At 44.9% G+C, this 14,868-nt stretch overlaps 1 protein-coding gene and 1 non-coding gene across 2 annotated transcripts in view; one reads left to right on the top strand and one right to left on the bottom strand.

Annotated features, from left to right (window-relative positions):
• Window positions 1-2,873: 2,873 nt before the first annotated feature.
• GABRR2 (gamma-aminobutyric acid type A receptor rho2 subunit) overlaps window positions 2,874-14,868 on the top strand; it is a 42,783-nt gene continuing 30,788 nt past the window's right edge. The window contains exons 1-2 of the mRNA XM_029944376.1: window positions 2,874-3,101; window positions 10,842-10,948. Coding sequence (XP_029800236.1) covers window positions 2,989-3,101; window positions 10,842-10,948 — 220 coding nt within the window. The 5' untranslated portion in view covers window positions 2,874-2,988. The remainder of the gene's footprint in view (window positions 3,102-10,841; window positions 10,949-14,868) is intronic.
• Window positions 14,161-14,243, bottom strand: LOC115297314. Its single transcript, XR_003911401.1, has one exon. It is a non-coding gene; the product is annotated as a small nucleolar RNA SNORD116 (small nucleolar RNA).

Here is a 14,868-nt window from a genome sequence, read left to right as displayed (position 1 = left end):
AAAGATAAGTGAGAAATAGGAGGAATTGGAACTCTTATCCATTGCTTGTGGGAATCCAAAATGGGGCAGCCACTTTGAAAAACTGGTAGTTCCTCAAAAAGTTAAGCAGATTTACCATATGACCCAGCAATTCCACTCACAGGTATATTGCCAAGAGAAATAAAAACATGTTCGCACAAACTTGTACACAAATATTCATAGCATTATTGTTAATTGTCCCAAACTGGAAACTCAAAAGCCTATTGACTGAAGAATGGATAAACAAGATGTGTTCTGTCTCTACAGTGGGACGTTATTTGGCAATAAAGAGGAATAAAGTAATAATACACATTACAACATGGATGAATCTTCAAAATATCATGCAAGAAAGGAAGGAAGGACAGAAGGAAGGAAGGAAGAAAAAGAGAAAGGAAGGAAAAGAAAGGAAGAAAGAAACATGCTGAGTGAAGCCAGACACAGAAGGCTACATACTGCATGATTCCATTTATATGAAATGTTCAGATTAGACAAATCCACAGAGACAGAAAGTAGATTGGTGATTGCCAAGGGCTGAAGGCAAGTGAAGGAAAGGAGGAGTGACTTCTAATGGTATGAGGCTTTGGGGGGCGGGGGGGATGAAAATGTTCTAAACATAGATATTGGTGATGGTTGCACAACTCTGAATATACTAAAAACCCAGTTTTAAGAGGTAAATTTATGGCATGTGAATGATATTTCAGTAAACCCATTATTTAAAAAGTTATACTTACCTCCAACTGAGTTTTTCTCCATACTGTGATCACAATAATTGAACTACTGAAAATAAGAAAGATTTTAAAAAATTGATAGGACCTAACATTGTATCCAGAATGCAACAAAACAAATATTTCTTGAAAACCAACAATTACTATGAACAATTCTAGGGTTCCAGCTGGTCCTTTATAAGCCTGTTACAAATAGAAGAGAGAAAAAGAGATCTTTCAAACAAAATCTACAGAAAAGAACTTTAATGGGTCCCATCCCTTTTCTACTACATCTTAAGGAGTAGTGGGACATTTTAAAACAATTTACCTGGATAATTCTGAGAAGTGGCCAGATTTGGGAATCACTGAATTGTTCCCATATTGAATTATTCCTGCTCCCAAATTCCCGTGTAACTCCTGGAATTTGGCTTCCTGCCACATCTTTGAACTGAACCTAGAGTTAATCGAAGTTTGGAGCAACGTTCTGGTGGCCAGATCCGGCTGAAGCTGTTTTCTGCCCTCACTTCCTCGCAGCACTCAAGCCAGAAACTCCTTTGTTTTTCATAGTCACCCACTCCGCTCGTTCTATGCTTTTGTTGAGGCTTCTCATCCATCCATGAAAAGTGCAGATTCCAGTGCACCTGGCTAGCTCAATCGGTAGGACGTGCAACTCTTGATCTCAGGGTTGTAGGTTGGAGCCCCACATTGGCTATAGAGACTACTTAAAATAAAATCTAAAAAAAAAAAAGTATAGATTCCCAAGGTTCTACACTTACACTGGGACTTCTATTTTCCTGGAAGATCTCATTGTTTCTTGTGGTTAAACTACTGATGGCTCCAAATCTATTTCTCCAGTCCAGACCTTTTTCCTGAGCTCCAGGCTTATCTACTCTAGATGCCTATCAGGCATCTGGAAGTCTCATGATACCTCAAACTCCACAAGTCAAAAATCTATGTCCTTTCCCCCAAATCTTGTCCACCTCTAATGGATATCTGTTAATGGTGGTACCATCCTCCAGCCCTACCTCCAAACTAGAATCGTAGCTATCCCTGTTGGCTTCTAGTACCTCCCACTGTATTCAGTCAGAAAATGTATTCTACTTCAGAAATAACTTGACCATCTCATTCTGTCTTCTTTCCTCCTCTTCTCCTTCCATCTTCCCTTCCATTAGGGCAAGACCTCGTCCTCCTTGTTTTTATAACTTCTCAGATCCAACTGAACCCAGTTAGGAATTCCTTAAAAAATAAGGTGGATCATGTCACCCCACTTTGCTTAATGAATCAAAAGAACTTCTTTTGATTCTTTCTTTCTTACATAATAAAACCCCAATTCTGTTTCAGTTCTGTCTCTCTTCCTGACCTCCAACTTCATCTCCCTACATCTCTACCACACTAAACTCCTCCCCATCTTGGATGCAGCAGGCAAGCAATAAGTAGTTTTAAAGTATTTTATTCTGTTCAGTAGATTAAATATAACCACATATATCTTTACACTTCTAATGTTCACAATTTTATATCCCAGGATAGGAATCAAGCCTAATTTATGATGAAATTATACATTTTAGGATTAAAGACCAAAATTAATCTGATGCTTGTAGTAGGAAGAAGAGCTTACATAATCACGAATTGCCCTTTGGTGTACGTGTTCCTTCGAAATCAAATGTATTTTCCCTGAAAAAAAGTTGTGTATAGCATCCTTAGCCATAAGCAAAGCATGGTTTCTTAGATGGAGAAATAAAGCAACCTTGTGAAAATAGGTCATTTGTGTATTTACTCAGGGCTTCCTGAGCATATTCATGCACTCATCTTGTCCATCAGGTCTTCCCTGCAAATCTACTCAGAATCCAAGCTGTCTTCCTGGTGGATGTGACAGACTGGTTTTATGCAGCCAGAGGGAAGGATTAATGATCTCAGCAAAGAGCTGGCATATTCAAGAGTTTTAAATTTTTTTATGTAACAGTTTTAGCCAAAGCTGCTCTCAGGCTCAGCGGAAGCAGAATTTCACAGGAGGACAAACTTGTTGACTAATGACCAATCATTAGGCAGCCTTGGTGTTTGTGTCACGCCTTGGGGGTGGGGGGTGGGGTGGGTCAAGCATCGCTATCAAATGTTGAATCGGAAAAATCAGTCTGGCCAGTCATGCCCTCGCAGCCCCTCGGAGAAGCACCATCACAAAGCGACAGACCGAATCAATGGTTCAGCCCAGGGGGTCTGCCTCACTGCAAGTTACTGGAGAGCAGCTCCTGGTGTCATAGACAGTCACAGAATGCCTTATTTCACACGACTCATTTTGTTCTTGTTTTGCCTGACGGCTCTTGTGGAGAGCAGAAAGCCCAAGAGGAAGAGATGGACAGGGCAGCTGGAAATGCCCAAGCCAAGGTAAAGTCGTGGGGGGAGGGGATGGAGGTCCCTGGCGGCCGCAGCAGCACAGTGGGATGGCTCCCAGGAGGGCGAAGGGTTACCTGTCCCTATTGGAATCTATTTCCAGCCGGGGATAGACAGGACTTCACCTCACTAAAAACAGCCTCTTTCGGGGCACAAATTGCTTTAGTGTCACAAGCCATAAGATAGAGAAGCTAGACTGGGTTGAGCATTTTGTTCTGTGTTCTGCCCAAGCATTTTGACTTAAGGCAGGTAGTTGAAGAGTTTGTGGGTAAAATATCCTGTATTTCTCAGATTGTGCTGCTTTGATTCTCAGGTCTACATCCTCTAGGGACCATAGGTGGCCTTCTGAGTAATTGCACTCAGGTACTTTGGAGGGGGGCCTGTATATAGGAATTTAGTTTGAATTGCTGAGAAAAAAAATTATAAATGGAAGCTGTCCTCTTTAAATTATTTGATTGGGAGGCGCCTGGGAGGATACAGTGTCCAACTCTGGATCTCGGCCTGGGTCATGGTTTCCTGGTTCATGGGTTTGAGCTCCGCATCGATCTCTGGGCTGACGGTGCTAAGCCTGCTTGGGATGCTGTCTTTCCTTCTCTCTGGCCCTCCCCTGCTTGTGCTCTCTCTCTTTCAAACTAAATAAACAAACATTAAAAAAAATGCATTGGGGAACAACTTTATAATGGTATTGGGTTTTGAATCTCAAAAAAGTATTTGAAATTTGCTAGGTTATCAGAAATATATGTGTGGACAACAGGAATTGCCATTTCACAATGGAAACATCTCCAAATACTGATTAGGTATTCAGAATCATTACATTACAAATCAAAGTTCCTTATTTCACTTGTTTGATGTACAAAAACTGATACTCCAGGCCTAATGTAGACAGGACGGTTCAGCATAAAGAATAAGCAACTATGATATAAGTACCATGTGTGAGATGCTACACCTGTTTTCCATTCTACTAAGCCTTGTGTGGACTAGTGATTATGAATATAAATTAATATCTTGAGGCATGGTTTCTAGGTCACTGCTTTTTACTTTTAATCAGGCACCGCTATCGCTGACAATTTTTTGAAATTGTACCTATAACATATGCATATTTACTTATAGATTATATACATGTACTCTTATAAACATATATATATATTTTAATGTTTATTTATTTTGGAGAAAGAGACAGAGCAGGAGCAGAGGAGGGGCAGAGAGAGAGGGAGGCACAGAATCTGAAAACAGGTTCCAGGCTCTGAGCTGTCAGCACAGAGCCAGATGCGGGGCTCAAACACATTAACGGCAAGATCATGACCTAGGCTGAGTCGGGCGCTTAACCAACTGAGCCACCCAGGGGCCCCTAAACATATGTATTAAAGTAAAACAATTGCTTCCTTATTTTTAGACAAAACCTGTCAGTAAGAGATAGGATCTCTACCTTCTGCGTCCCAGTGGACCATCTTAAACACCCCGGGTGTGTGCTGGCTTTGGAGACTGGTGCCTAGGGGGTTTAGGTGCTCTGCTGGGCCTGTGCTCAGGCAGAAAGCTAACAGATGAAACTTGTCCACGATGCCGGGAAAGAGACGCTGCTCCGGAAGTCTTGCCCTGGTTATGTTGCCAGGATCACAGGCTTTTGGACCGGAAGAAACCTCAGGGGTCCTGTGAGCCAGCAATTCTTCTGAGTTCTAATTCTGTGAAATGTGACTAAGTATTGTGTGAAACTTGGGAAACTGTGATTTAGACGATTTTTAACAGATGTCTTTATAGCAGAGCCTCTAGAACATTTATTATGCAAATAGACATTCTGAATCTTGAAGAGGAAAACAAATTATGCAGTTTCTCAAAAAAAAAAAAAAAGCCAACCCACTTTTTTGGACTATCTTGGGGGAGTCATAGTTTACAGAGCACATATTGGGAAACACGGACTCTTTTTACGGATGCTGAAAAGTCAACTCTCAGGCGTAGGTAATTCACACAACTAACTAGTGATTCCACAGGATTAGAATGTAGGTTTCCTGATTTACTCAGCCTGGAGGAAAAGTGTTGCATGGAAGTGACTATTCCCTAAAAATGGTGCTAGGGTTCAGCACGAGCCCCTCGGGGATCCTCAGGGAGCCTACTCGGCAGCCTGGGCTGTCACATCTCTGTCACTCCCCAGAAGACCCGCAGTCATTCCCAGACACCTGCAGGAGCTTGGGGACAGACTGAATCTGACCCTTAGGGGTAAGGGGAGTTTCTTGAAGTTCATCACATGAGATATTAAGGTGGAAGAAAAGATGAACATACACATTCAACAAATATAATTATTGAAGGGAGGCAAGGAAAAAGGATAGAGAAATCAGGTTCTAGGCCTTACTAATTTCTTTCTTAACATTTGTTTATTTTTGAGAGAGAGTGAGAGCGAGCGAGCGAGCAACAGTTCTGTGCTGATAGCAGAGAGCCCAACATGGGGCTTATACTCACGAACCACATCATGACCTGAGCAGAAGTTGGATACTTAACCTACTGAGCCACCCAGGTGCCCCTAGGCCTTTCTAAATTCACCAGAACATGTTCACACTCAGACAAGTATGTCTGTCTGTGAAAAATTTCAACCAAGCATCTGAATAAAAAATTACTTTTATCCTTGATACATAAGAGTTAAGCTATACTAATAAACAGGAATAAAATGACCTGAACTTTATTTTCTATTAAAAATTTTTTCTATGTTTTATTTTATATTTGAGAGAGAGACAGAGACAGAGCACCAGCAAGGGAGGGGCAGAGAGGTAGAGATAGAATCTGAAGCAGGCTCCAAGCTGTCATCACAGAGCCCAATGCAGGGCTCGAACTCACAAGCAGTGAGATCAGACGCTTAACCAACTGAACCACCCAGGTGCCCCAAAATGGCCTGAACTTTAGAGCACTTCATCTCTGTAGCGTAGCTTCTTTTCTTTGAAGTCCTGTGTCTCCCACCCCGCAATCCAACATGGACATACACACACATGCCACATACCATACACAGGATTTCACAGTGTCACACACACCTCACATGCCTGTGAACACACAGTCATCCCTTCACATTTAAGATATATGGTCACACATACAACCACACACCCCCACACAATGCTGTTAGGATCTCTTCTAACCTATATACATTCCATGTCACTCTGGCCAAGGCACCTCACAAGACAATTATTCTGTCCAGAAGCTACCTTTCCAAAAACTGCTTCCAGTGTTCTGCTCCTTCGTGCCCCCGTTTATTGACTTGCTGCCACCTGAATCTGTTTTCTCTTAGCTATTTGACTTGCTCTCTTCTCCCTGCCTTTCAGCCTCTTAGTTTTATCCCAACTCCTCCCTGCCTGCTACCTAAGTTGGCCTCCTGACCACATGATTGCTTTCCTACAGGAGAGGCTCTTCTCCCCAGAGATCTGAAAATGAACCTCTCTAGGCTCCGGGGGTCTGGGCTCTCCCTGGATGACCCTCTCTGGTTCCTCCTGGTCCCAGAGCCAGGGGTGGGGGCCCATATTTCCTCTCCCATTTGCTGCCCCCTTGGTACCACCTGCCCTTGGCCATCTTTCTCTGGGTCTGCATCGTGGCTCAAGTTGTGCTGGCCCCAAGAGCAGCTTTTCTTTCCTGCTGCCCAGTGACCCTCATCCTCCCCAGAGGCCCGGAAGGGAAGTGGTGTCAGGAAGTCAGGGAGTCCAGGTTTAGACCTTCCTGGTTCTGTGGCTCCCTGGCCATGGCTGTGTTTCCCAATCTTTCTCCAACTGAAAAAAGGTGGCTGTGAGACCATCCCCATTGGGATGATGTGGTAACCGCAGCTCAGGGTCTGCACAGAGAGGGGGTGATTCATAGGTCATTGTGACTGCTATTATTGCTACCAAATAAACTTTGACACAGTGGCACTGGCCATGCTTCTTAAAGGTGTGGTGAGCACACCATTCCTCTTTCCTCACCCAAGGCTGGTTTGAGGTCCCACGGAGGTTCTAGCGGCCCTGTGCGAGGCTGGGACTCGGTATGACCCCCGGAGTCTGGGCTCTTTGGGCCAAGACATCCAGGCACTGAAAGGATGAATTGAGGGCATCTGGCTCACACAAATAGCCCAAGACTAGAGATAATAGAGATATTATAAATTACTGGTTCCTTAAAAAAAAAAACAACTCATTAACGACATAGGCATTGCAATCTCCTCTGTCCTGTCCCGGTGCTGGAATTCTGGGACTTCCATTCCCTAATCCTCCCCTCTAAATGGATATGGAAACTGCTGGCCAGCAGGGATTTGCTCCGTGTGAGGCAGAGGGGGTAGTGCTCTCGCTGGCTCACAATTTAATGTCTGTGATCTGCTAAGCCCTCTGGTTGAGCTCTTCTTCCACCTTTCTGGGGTGTCTCTGCTGGGGTGTCCAATGTGGCCTGTCACACAGTTGCTGTACAGGCACCAGGCCCAGTGCCTCGTGACTTCTGGAGCTGGGCTTGGGGCAGGGACTGTGAGAGTGGGAGCTCCATGGAGTCACCCTGACAGTGACCTTGACCAAGTTCAAGGGGACCGGACTTGGGTTCCATATTCCAGCTCACCAGGAGGAAGACTGCTCTCTGATTGGCGTGTCTAAAAGCAATTCTGCCTCCAACTGCTTACCTTCAGTGTTTTCCTGTTGCCTTTAGATAAAGACAGAGTTTTTAACATGATCTTCAAGGCTCTGCCTGGCCTGGTCCCTGGTGCCTCCTGCAGCCTCACTCTGTCCCTTTCAGAGCCTCGTCCTTCCCTTTCCCTTTCACTGAATGCCCAGTCCTCTTTCAGCCTGGGCCACCTCACACCTAGTGTGTCCCAAACCAAACTATGGGTGTGTTGAGTTTATTTTATATTTAAAGTTTAGTTATTTTGACAGAGAGAGAGAGACAGAAACAGAGAATGTGAGCAGGGAAGGAGCAGAGAGAGGGAGAGAGAGAATCCCAAGCAGGAGCTGCTCTGTCAGCACAGAGCCCAATGTGGGGCTTTAAGTCATGAACTGGGAGATCATGACTTGAGCTGAAACCAAGAATCAGATGCTTAACTGACGGAGCCACCCAGGCACTCCACAGGTGTGTTGAGTTTAAATGCCTATAGGATAGCCATCGGGGGATAGTCAGTTAGACAGCTGGATGAAAGGTCTAGAGCAGAGGGCACAGACTTAGGAATCATCAACAAGTTAATGACAATTGAAGCCACAGATGGAGGCAAGTCTGCCATAGAGGATATAGAGGGAGAAGAGAAGGCGGCTGGGACAGGCTTCTGAAGACACTAGCAGTTAAGGGGTGGGCTGAGGACGAGGGCGGGGGGCTGCAGTGGAGACTGAGATGGAACCATCAGAGCAGTAGGAGGAGAACCTGAAAGACCAGGTTTCTAGCAGAGGCTTGGCCCTCCATGTCCAGAGAAGCCAGCACCCAGCAAGAGTCCCCGCTGGGCCTTGGGTCAGACACAAATGGGGCAGGAGGCGCTTGGGAGTGAGAGGTGGCAGCGCAGGTGGCAAACAGTTCTCTGGGAGGATCATTAGGAGGGGAAGGACTTTTTTTTAATAAAAAATTTTTTTTAATGTTTGTTTATTGTGAGAGAGACAGAGCATGAGCAGGGGAGAGGCAGAGAGAGAGGGAGACACAGAATCTGAAGCAGGCTCCAGGCTCTGAGCTGTGAGCACAGAGCCCAATGCGGGGCTCAAACCCGTGAGCAAGATCATGACCTGAGCCGAAGTCAGATGCTCAACCCACTGAGCCACCTGGGTGCCCCAAGACATTAAAAAGAAAGTTTAAAGACAAATATAACTACCACACCTGTACTGCTGCCACTTTTTAATAAATTTTGCACGAGGAGGACGTGTAGTCTAGACAGATATTCTGCTTAGTTTTGGTTCAAGGCGGGAGAGACTTGAATCTGGTTTGAAGGCTGATGAGAACAAACCATGGACAAGGGAGATGCAGAGGAAGTTGGGGTGAGGGTGTTTGGGGTCAAGGGCTTTGGAAGGAGAGTCAGGCACCTCTGCCAAATCCCCAGGTACCCTGAGAACCTGTAAGTGAAAAGACTCCTACTGCTCCTGTTCCCAAGTTGCCCCTCCCTGTTTTCACCTTCTCCCTGAGAAGCTCCAGGTGGCTCTGAGGGAATAGTTGCAAGGCCGGGAGCTCCAGGGAGCTCCTGAGCTGTAAGGTGGGAAGGCCGGCTTATAGGAGAATCTGCATCTTGGTGGGGAGGGAAGCCGGGGCAGACTAACCTTTAGACCAGCATTGCAGAATAAAACTTTATGAGACTGAGGAAATGTTATAGATCTGCACTATCCAATAAGGTAGCCCCCAGCCGCATGTGGCTATTAAGCACATAAGAATGGCTAGTATAACTAAGGAACTAAACATTAATTTTATTTAACTGTAATGGACTTAAGCAACCATGTGTGGCTAGTGGCTACTTTATTGATTAGTACAGCTTTAGAACTGCATCAAATTGCACTCTCTGGGCAGAGCTGATAGAGAATGAAAGCTAAGGAGGATTTCACAGAAAGATGTCTCAAAAGACAGGACCTCAAAAGAGGAAACACATTACTTCCCTCTCACAAAGTTCAAACAGGAAATATGCCTGTTTCTCTAAAAAAACCCATGAAGTGTGATAAGAACACTGAGAATAAAATAAGGGTGTGTATATAAATGAACAACAAACATTCAAAACAAAATCCCTTCATTTACTTCTAAAATCCTTAAATATCCTACACATAATGCTGATTTTTTATAAGGCTCTTTAGTTTCTTCTGTCAAGAATTAGATCTCAGAAACTTAACAGAAGACCATGGGGGAAAGGGAAAAGCTAGTTTCAAACAGAGAGAGAGCCAAACCATAAGGAACTCTTGAATATAGAGAAGAACTGAGGGTTGATGGTGGGGGGCAGGGAAGAGGGGAAAATGGGCCATGGGCATTGAGGAGGGCACTTGTTGGGATGAGCACTGGGTGTTGTAGGTAAGTGATGGATTGTGGGAATCTACTCCTGAAGCCAAGAGCACGCTGTATATACTGTATGTTAGTTAACTTGAGAGTAACATATTTAAAAAAATAAAAATAAAACATTTATAGAAAAAAAAAAGAATTAGATCTCACATCTTGTTAGGCCCAAATCCATCCATCCTTCTTTCTTCCTTCCTCCCTTCCTTTCTTCCTTCCTTCCATCCTCTCCATCTCCTACTTTCTCCTCTCTCTTTTTTAAATCTTAGAATTCTTTTTTTTAAACTCTTTTAAAAAATATTTATTTACTTTGAGAGAGAAGGAGAGCAGGGGAAGGGCAGAGAGAGAGGGAGAGAGAAAATCCCAAGGAGGCTTTGTGCCGTCAATGCAGAGCTCAAATGTGGGACTTGAACTCATGAACGATGAGATCATGACCCAAGCCAAAATCAAGGAGTCAAGATGCTTAACCAACTGAGCCATCAAGGCACCTCATCCCCAAATCAGTATTATAGTAACAAAAGAGAAATGTTTAAAAAGAAAAAAAAATATATAATCCTCCACCATTCAACCCAATTGCTGTCATCCAATCATTACTTTAGGAAGGTTCTGGAATGGTCTGGTCCTCAGGACTGCCTGTGAGTACCTGGGGAGGACAGAGTGGGTCAGGAGAAGTGTGTGTGTGTGTGTGTGTGTGTGTGTGTGTAGCCTGTGGTGGATGGAGAAAAGATGCCTAACAGGCAGCTCCTGTAGGGAGTAATCTCCCCAAATGCCCTTGTGGGTCGTTGGGAAAACGCTTCTTGCTTGTCTTTGCAGTCACCTATATAAGAAGAACCTTGATGTGACCAAAATCCGCAAGGGAAAACCTCAGCCGCTTCTTAGAGTGGAGGACCATGATTTCTCCATGAGGCCCGCCTTTGGAGGTAGGACTCAGTGCTCTTGGGGCCTCGTCCCCAGGGGCTGCCTGCTGCCGCTCTGTCCTGTTCTCTCAGGCACAACCCTCCCTCAGGGCCCCAGTTTTCCCACTCACAGGCAGATAAGCCCAAAGCAGTCAGATAAGCCCAAATTGACTTCTGGAGTCTCTCGTTTCCCCAAGGAGGGGAGAGTTGCAAGGAAGTGAGCAGAGAAGGCTGTTGGCTGAAGTGTTGCTAATGGCTAAGCTGTTTACATCAAGAGTGGACCTGCCTTGCTGCTGCCAACTTTCTTTTCCTAAAATATGAGCCAGCCTGGAGAGGCTGGACATAAAATGGCTCCCCTGGTCAGCCACCCTGTGATTAGATGGGAATTTGGGCCACCTGCCTTTCAGTGCAGCAACAACAATTTAACCCATTACGAGTCCCCTTGTAAACTTGACCTCAAAGGAGCTTTGCTGCTTTGGAGTCAGGGATGGGTGGCCAGGCTGGTAGACATCCCTTCCAGGAATTGGAGAAATGGCACAGAAAGTCCAGGAAAGGAACCATCTCCCACCAGGCAGGGAGCAGGGTAAGAATAGCAGAATGCACAAGGGGTGGGACCAACCCTCCTCTCCCCTTGTGCACTTGGGAAACTGAGGCCTGGAGCATTTCAGCTAATGGGCACTGGCCAAGGCAGACCTGAGGACACTGGCTTCCTTTTCCCTTTATCTCCATCTGCAGATCTTCTCTTAGGCCCCTGGGGCTGTAGGGGTGACCTGTAGGCAAGTCACAGACCCTCTCTGAGCCTGTTTGCTGGTTTGCAAAATGGGAATTGTAATCCCTACATCTGGGGTTGTTGTCAGGATTAAAGGAGATAATGTATGTAAAGCCCTTGACACATAAAGATTCAAGTCTCTTTAGAAAAACCCAGCTGTCAGACCTTCCTCTTGTGTGACTGTTAAGGGATTAGACATTAATTTATCCCAGAGGCCTTTGCATTTTAAAAGGCCGAAAGCATCTCACTCAATTCCCTGAGCTCTGACACCTGCTGAGCGGGAAGAGAAAAGTAGGAGGCAGATCAAGGCGCCCAGTGCCTTCTTCCCAGCCAAGAAGGTTGCTCCACACCGGCTCAGCTCAGGAGGCTGCCAGGCCCCCGGGGCTCACCATGATAATACCCACAAGGAATTTCATGAAAATAAAGTTTTCCTAAATAGCCGCTCTAAAATAGCTGGATCTGCTCCAAGAGATCCAAGTGAGGCATCCCTGTTCGCAGGAAAGTCTACCTTGCCTTTCTGGTAGAGTGTCAGTTAAGATACAGAGGGTTAGTTAAGTGGCTTGAACAATAATACACAAGAGGATTAATGACAGCCAGCACTTTGATAGTGGTTTTTGTGTGCCAGGCACCATTCTAATCAAGGTATGTGCATACAGGATCTTATTTCAGGCCTCACGACAGCTCTGCAATGTAGATATTATTATTTTCCCCAGATGAGGAAGCTGAGGCCCAGAGAGGTGAACTCACTGGCTCAGGTCACACTCCTGTTGAGGTTAGGCCATCCCTCCTGGCGGAGTGTCTTTCTTGTCCTTTCTACCTGTATGTCCCTCAATGCAGGGCTGACATACCCATCAGGCTGAGTAGGCATAGCGTCAAAGGATTACAATGATACTCCTAGGGACCCCTGAAAATATTTTAATGTATTTAAACATTTTTCTTTCTTTTTTTTTTAGTGTTTTATTTATTTTTGAGAGACAGAGCATGAGCAGGGTAGGGACAGAGAGAGAGAGAGAGAGAGGGGGAGACAGAATATGAAGCAGGTTCTAGGCTCTAAGCCATCAGCACAGAACCCAACGTGGGGCTTGAACTCACAAACCATGAGATCATGACCTGAGTCAAAGTTGGATGCTTAACTGACTGAGCCACCCAGGCGCCCCCTAACTACTTTTATCATCTACATTCTCTGGAACTATCTGGAGATGGATTAGAACCAAGAAACCTTCCCTACAGGTAATCCTGAGGGTCTCCATTCCATCCAGCACCCCATCCTTGGGCAGGGGACACTGCCCAGGTGGCAGGCAGGTCTCTCAGGAAGGAGGCTAGCAGACATAGGTGACTCTGCAAGTAACAGATTGTGCAAGTGACTCCTTTATTGCTGACGGCCCTGGGCCAGCCCCCCAGTAAGAAGCAGAGCCTGGACCCAACCTGCCCTAGTGCCTGTCCGTCCTGACACCCCCTTAGTACTCACGCACACTATGCAGGTCATTTGAACAAAGATGTCTGTTGATGGTTGTGGAGTATGTCTATTCCTGTCCTCGCTTCCTATTTTATTTCTAGAAGAGGGGCTTCCTTATGAATTGATGTTTAAAAGTAGTTGATAAAGAAGAATTTGTCTAAGGCTAGACACCCCATGGGTGACCTTTTTGGTCTGGAAAGAGAACAGATTAAAAAATCTAGCAGCTGCCTAATAATCCCAGGGATCAGTTGAAACAAAAATACCTTCCCTAAGCCCCCAGCTGCCTGATTCAGAAGTGCGTCCTTGTTAGAGGAAACGCCAGAGACCTGGGGTGTCTCCTCTATTTGTTAGGAGATACACTGCAAGCCTGTTTTTTTAAAATGTTTAGTTTTTAAGAAATCATGGCAAAATATATACAACATAAAACTGACCATGATAACCGTTTGTAAGTGTACGCTCGGTGGCATAGTTATAAAACCATCAGCCCCATCCATCTCCAGAGTGTTTTCATCTTCCCAAACTGAAACTCTGTCCCCATTAGAAAGTTAACTCCAGCTCTTCCCTTTTTCCCCAGCCCCCCGCAACCACCAATCTACTTTCTGTCTCTAGGAATCTGACCTCTCTTGGTTCTTCATGTAGGTGTAATCATGCAGTTTTTGACTGGCTTTTGTGGCTGGCTTATTTCTATTATTTATTTCTGTTATAGCACAATTTATATATTGCAAATGGACAAAAAATTAGTACTGTTCACAGTATCTTAAGATAAATTGCCTTTGAATGGGAGCCTCCTTTCCAGTACTTTGAGGTCTACAAGACGTACCCGGAAAATATACTACTGTGGACAATGAGAACTGCTTAAATCGAATTGAAGGAAGGGAGAGGGCCTGTGGGTTTTCTTTTTGATTAACTGCTGTAACACTCTCCTTTGGGTGGAGAAAACATGTAGACATCATTAGGCCCCGGAGCTCTTGCAGGACGACGTTGATGCTACATGAATTCTGCCATTTTGCTAGCACTGATGAGAATGACGGTAGTGGAGTTCTCAGTTTGTTCAGCTTTCCAAGGAATGTGGTTGAGGGAGTCATCATCAATCTGGTTTATTTCGCTTAATATAACGTCCTCAAGCTTCACCCGTGTTGTAACATAGATAAGCGTTTCCTTCCTTGTTAAAGCCAAATAATAGTCCACTGAATGCACAGATCACATTTTGTTTATCCATTCATCTGTTAGTGGACATTGGGTTGTTTCCACCCTTAAGCAATTATGAATAATGCTCCCATGAACAAGGTGTACAGATATCTGTTTGAGGTCTTGCTTTTAATTCTTTGGCGTATATCCAGAAGTGGTATTGCTTGATCATAGGGTAGTTTGGTTTAATTTTTTGAGGAACCTCCACACTTTCTTCTACAGCAGCTGTATTTTTTACATTCCCACTAGCACGATGCTGATATTGAACGCAAATAGTCTGCAGGGGAAGTGTCGGAGGGATGGAGTGTCGTCATCCTACTGTGAGTAAGGGGCCTCAGGAGCTGAGGTGTGCTCTCCCTTCCCTGCCACATGCCAGCCCAGAACTCTGAGGAGTCTGAGAGCTCTGAAGTTAGACTTGGCCTTCAGGGTTGCTGTGAAGGTGTATTTGTCAGAGGTAGGATAGGCTATATGTAATTTTGCAGTATGTATCGTAGGTTAATTTTATGGGTTTCTCATTGTGCTCTTGCCGAG

This window comes from Suricata suricatta, chromosome 7 (genome assembly GCF_006229205.1).
Source record: "Suricata suricatta isolate VVHF042 chromosome 7, meerkat_22Aug2017_6uvM2_HiC, whole genome shotgun sequence".
Taxonomy (NCBI): domain Eukaryota; kingdom Metazoa; phylum Chordata; class Mammalia; order Carnivora; family Herpestidae; genus Suricata; species Suricata suricatta.
Note: the sequence above shows the minus strand (reverse complement) of the source record. Positions and strands in the feature narration are given on the sequence as shown.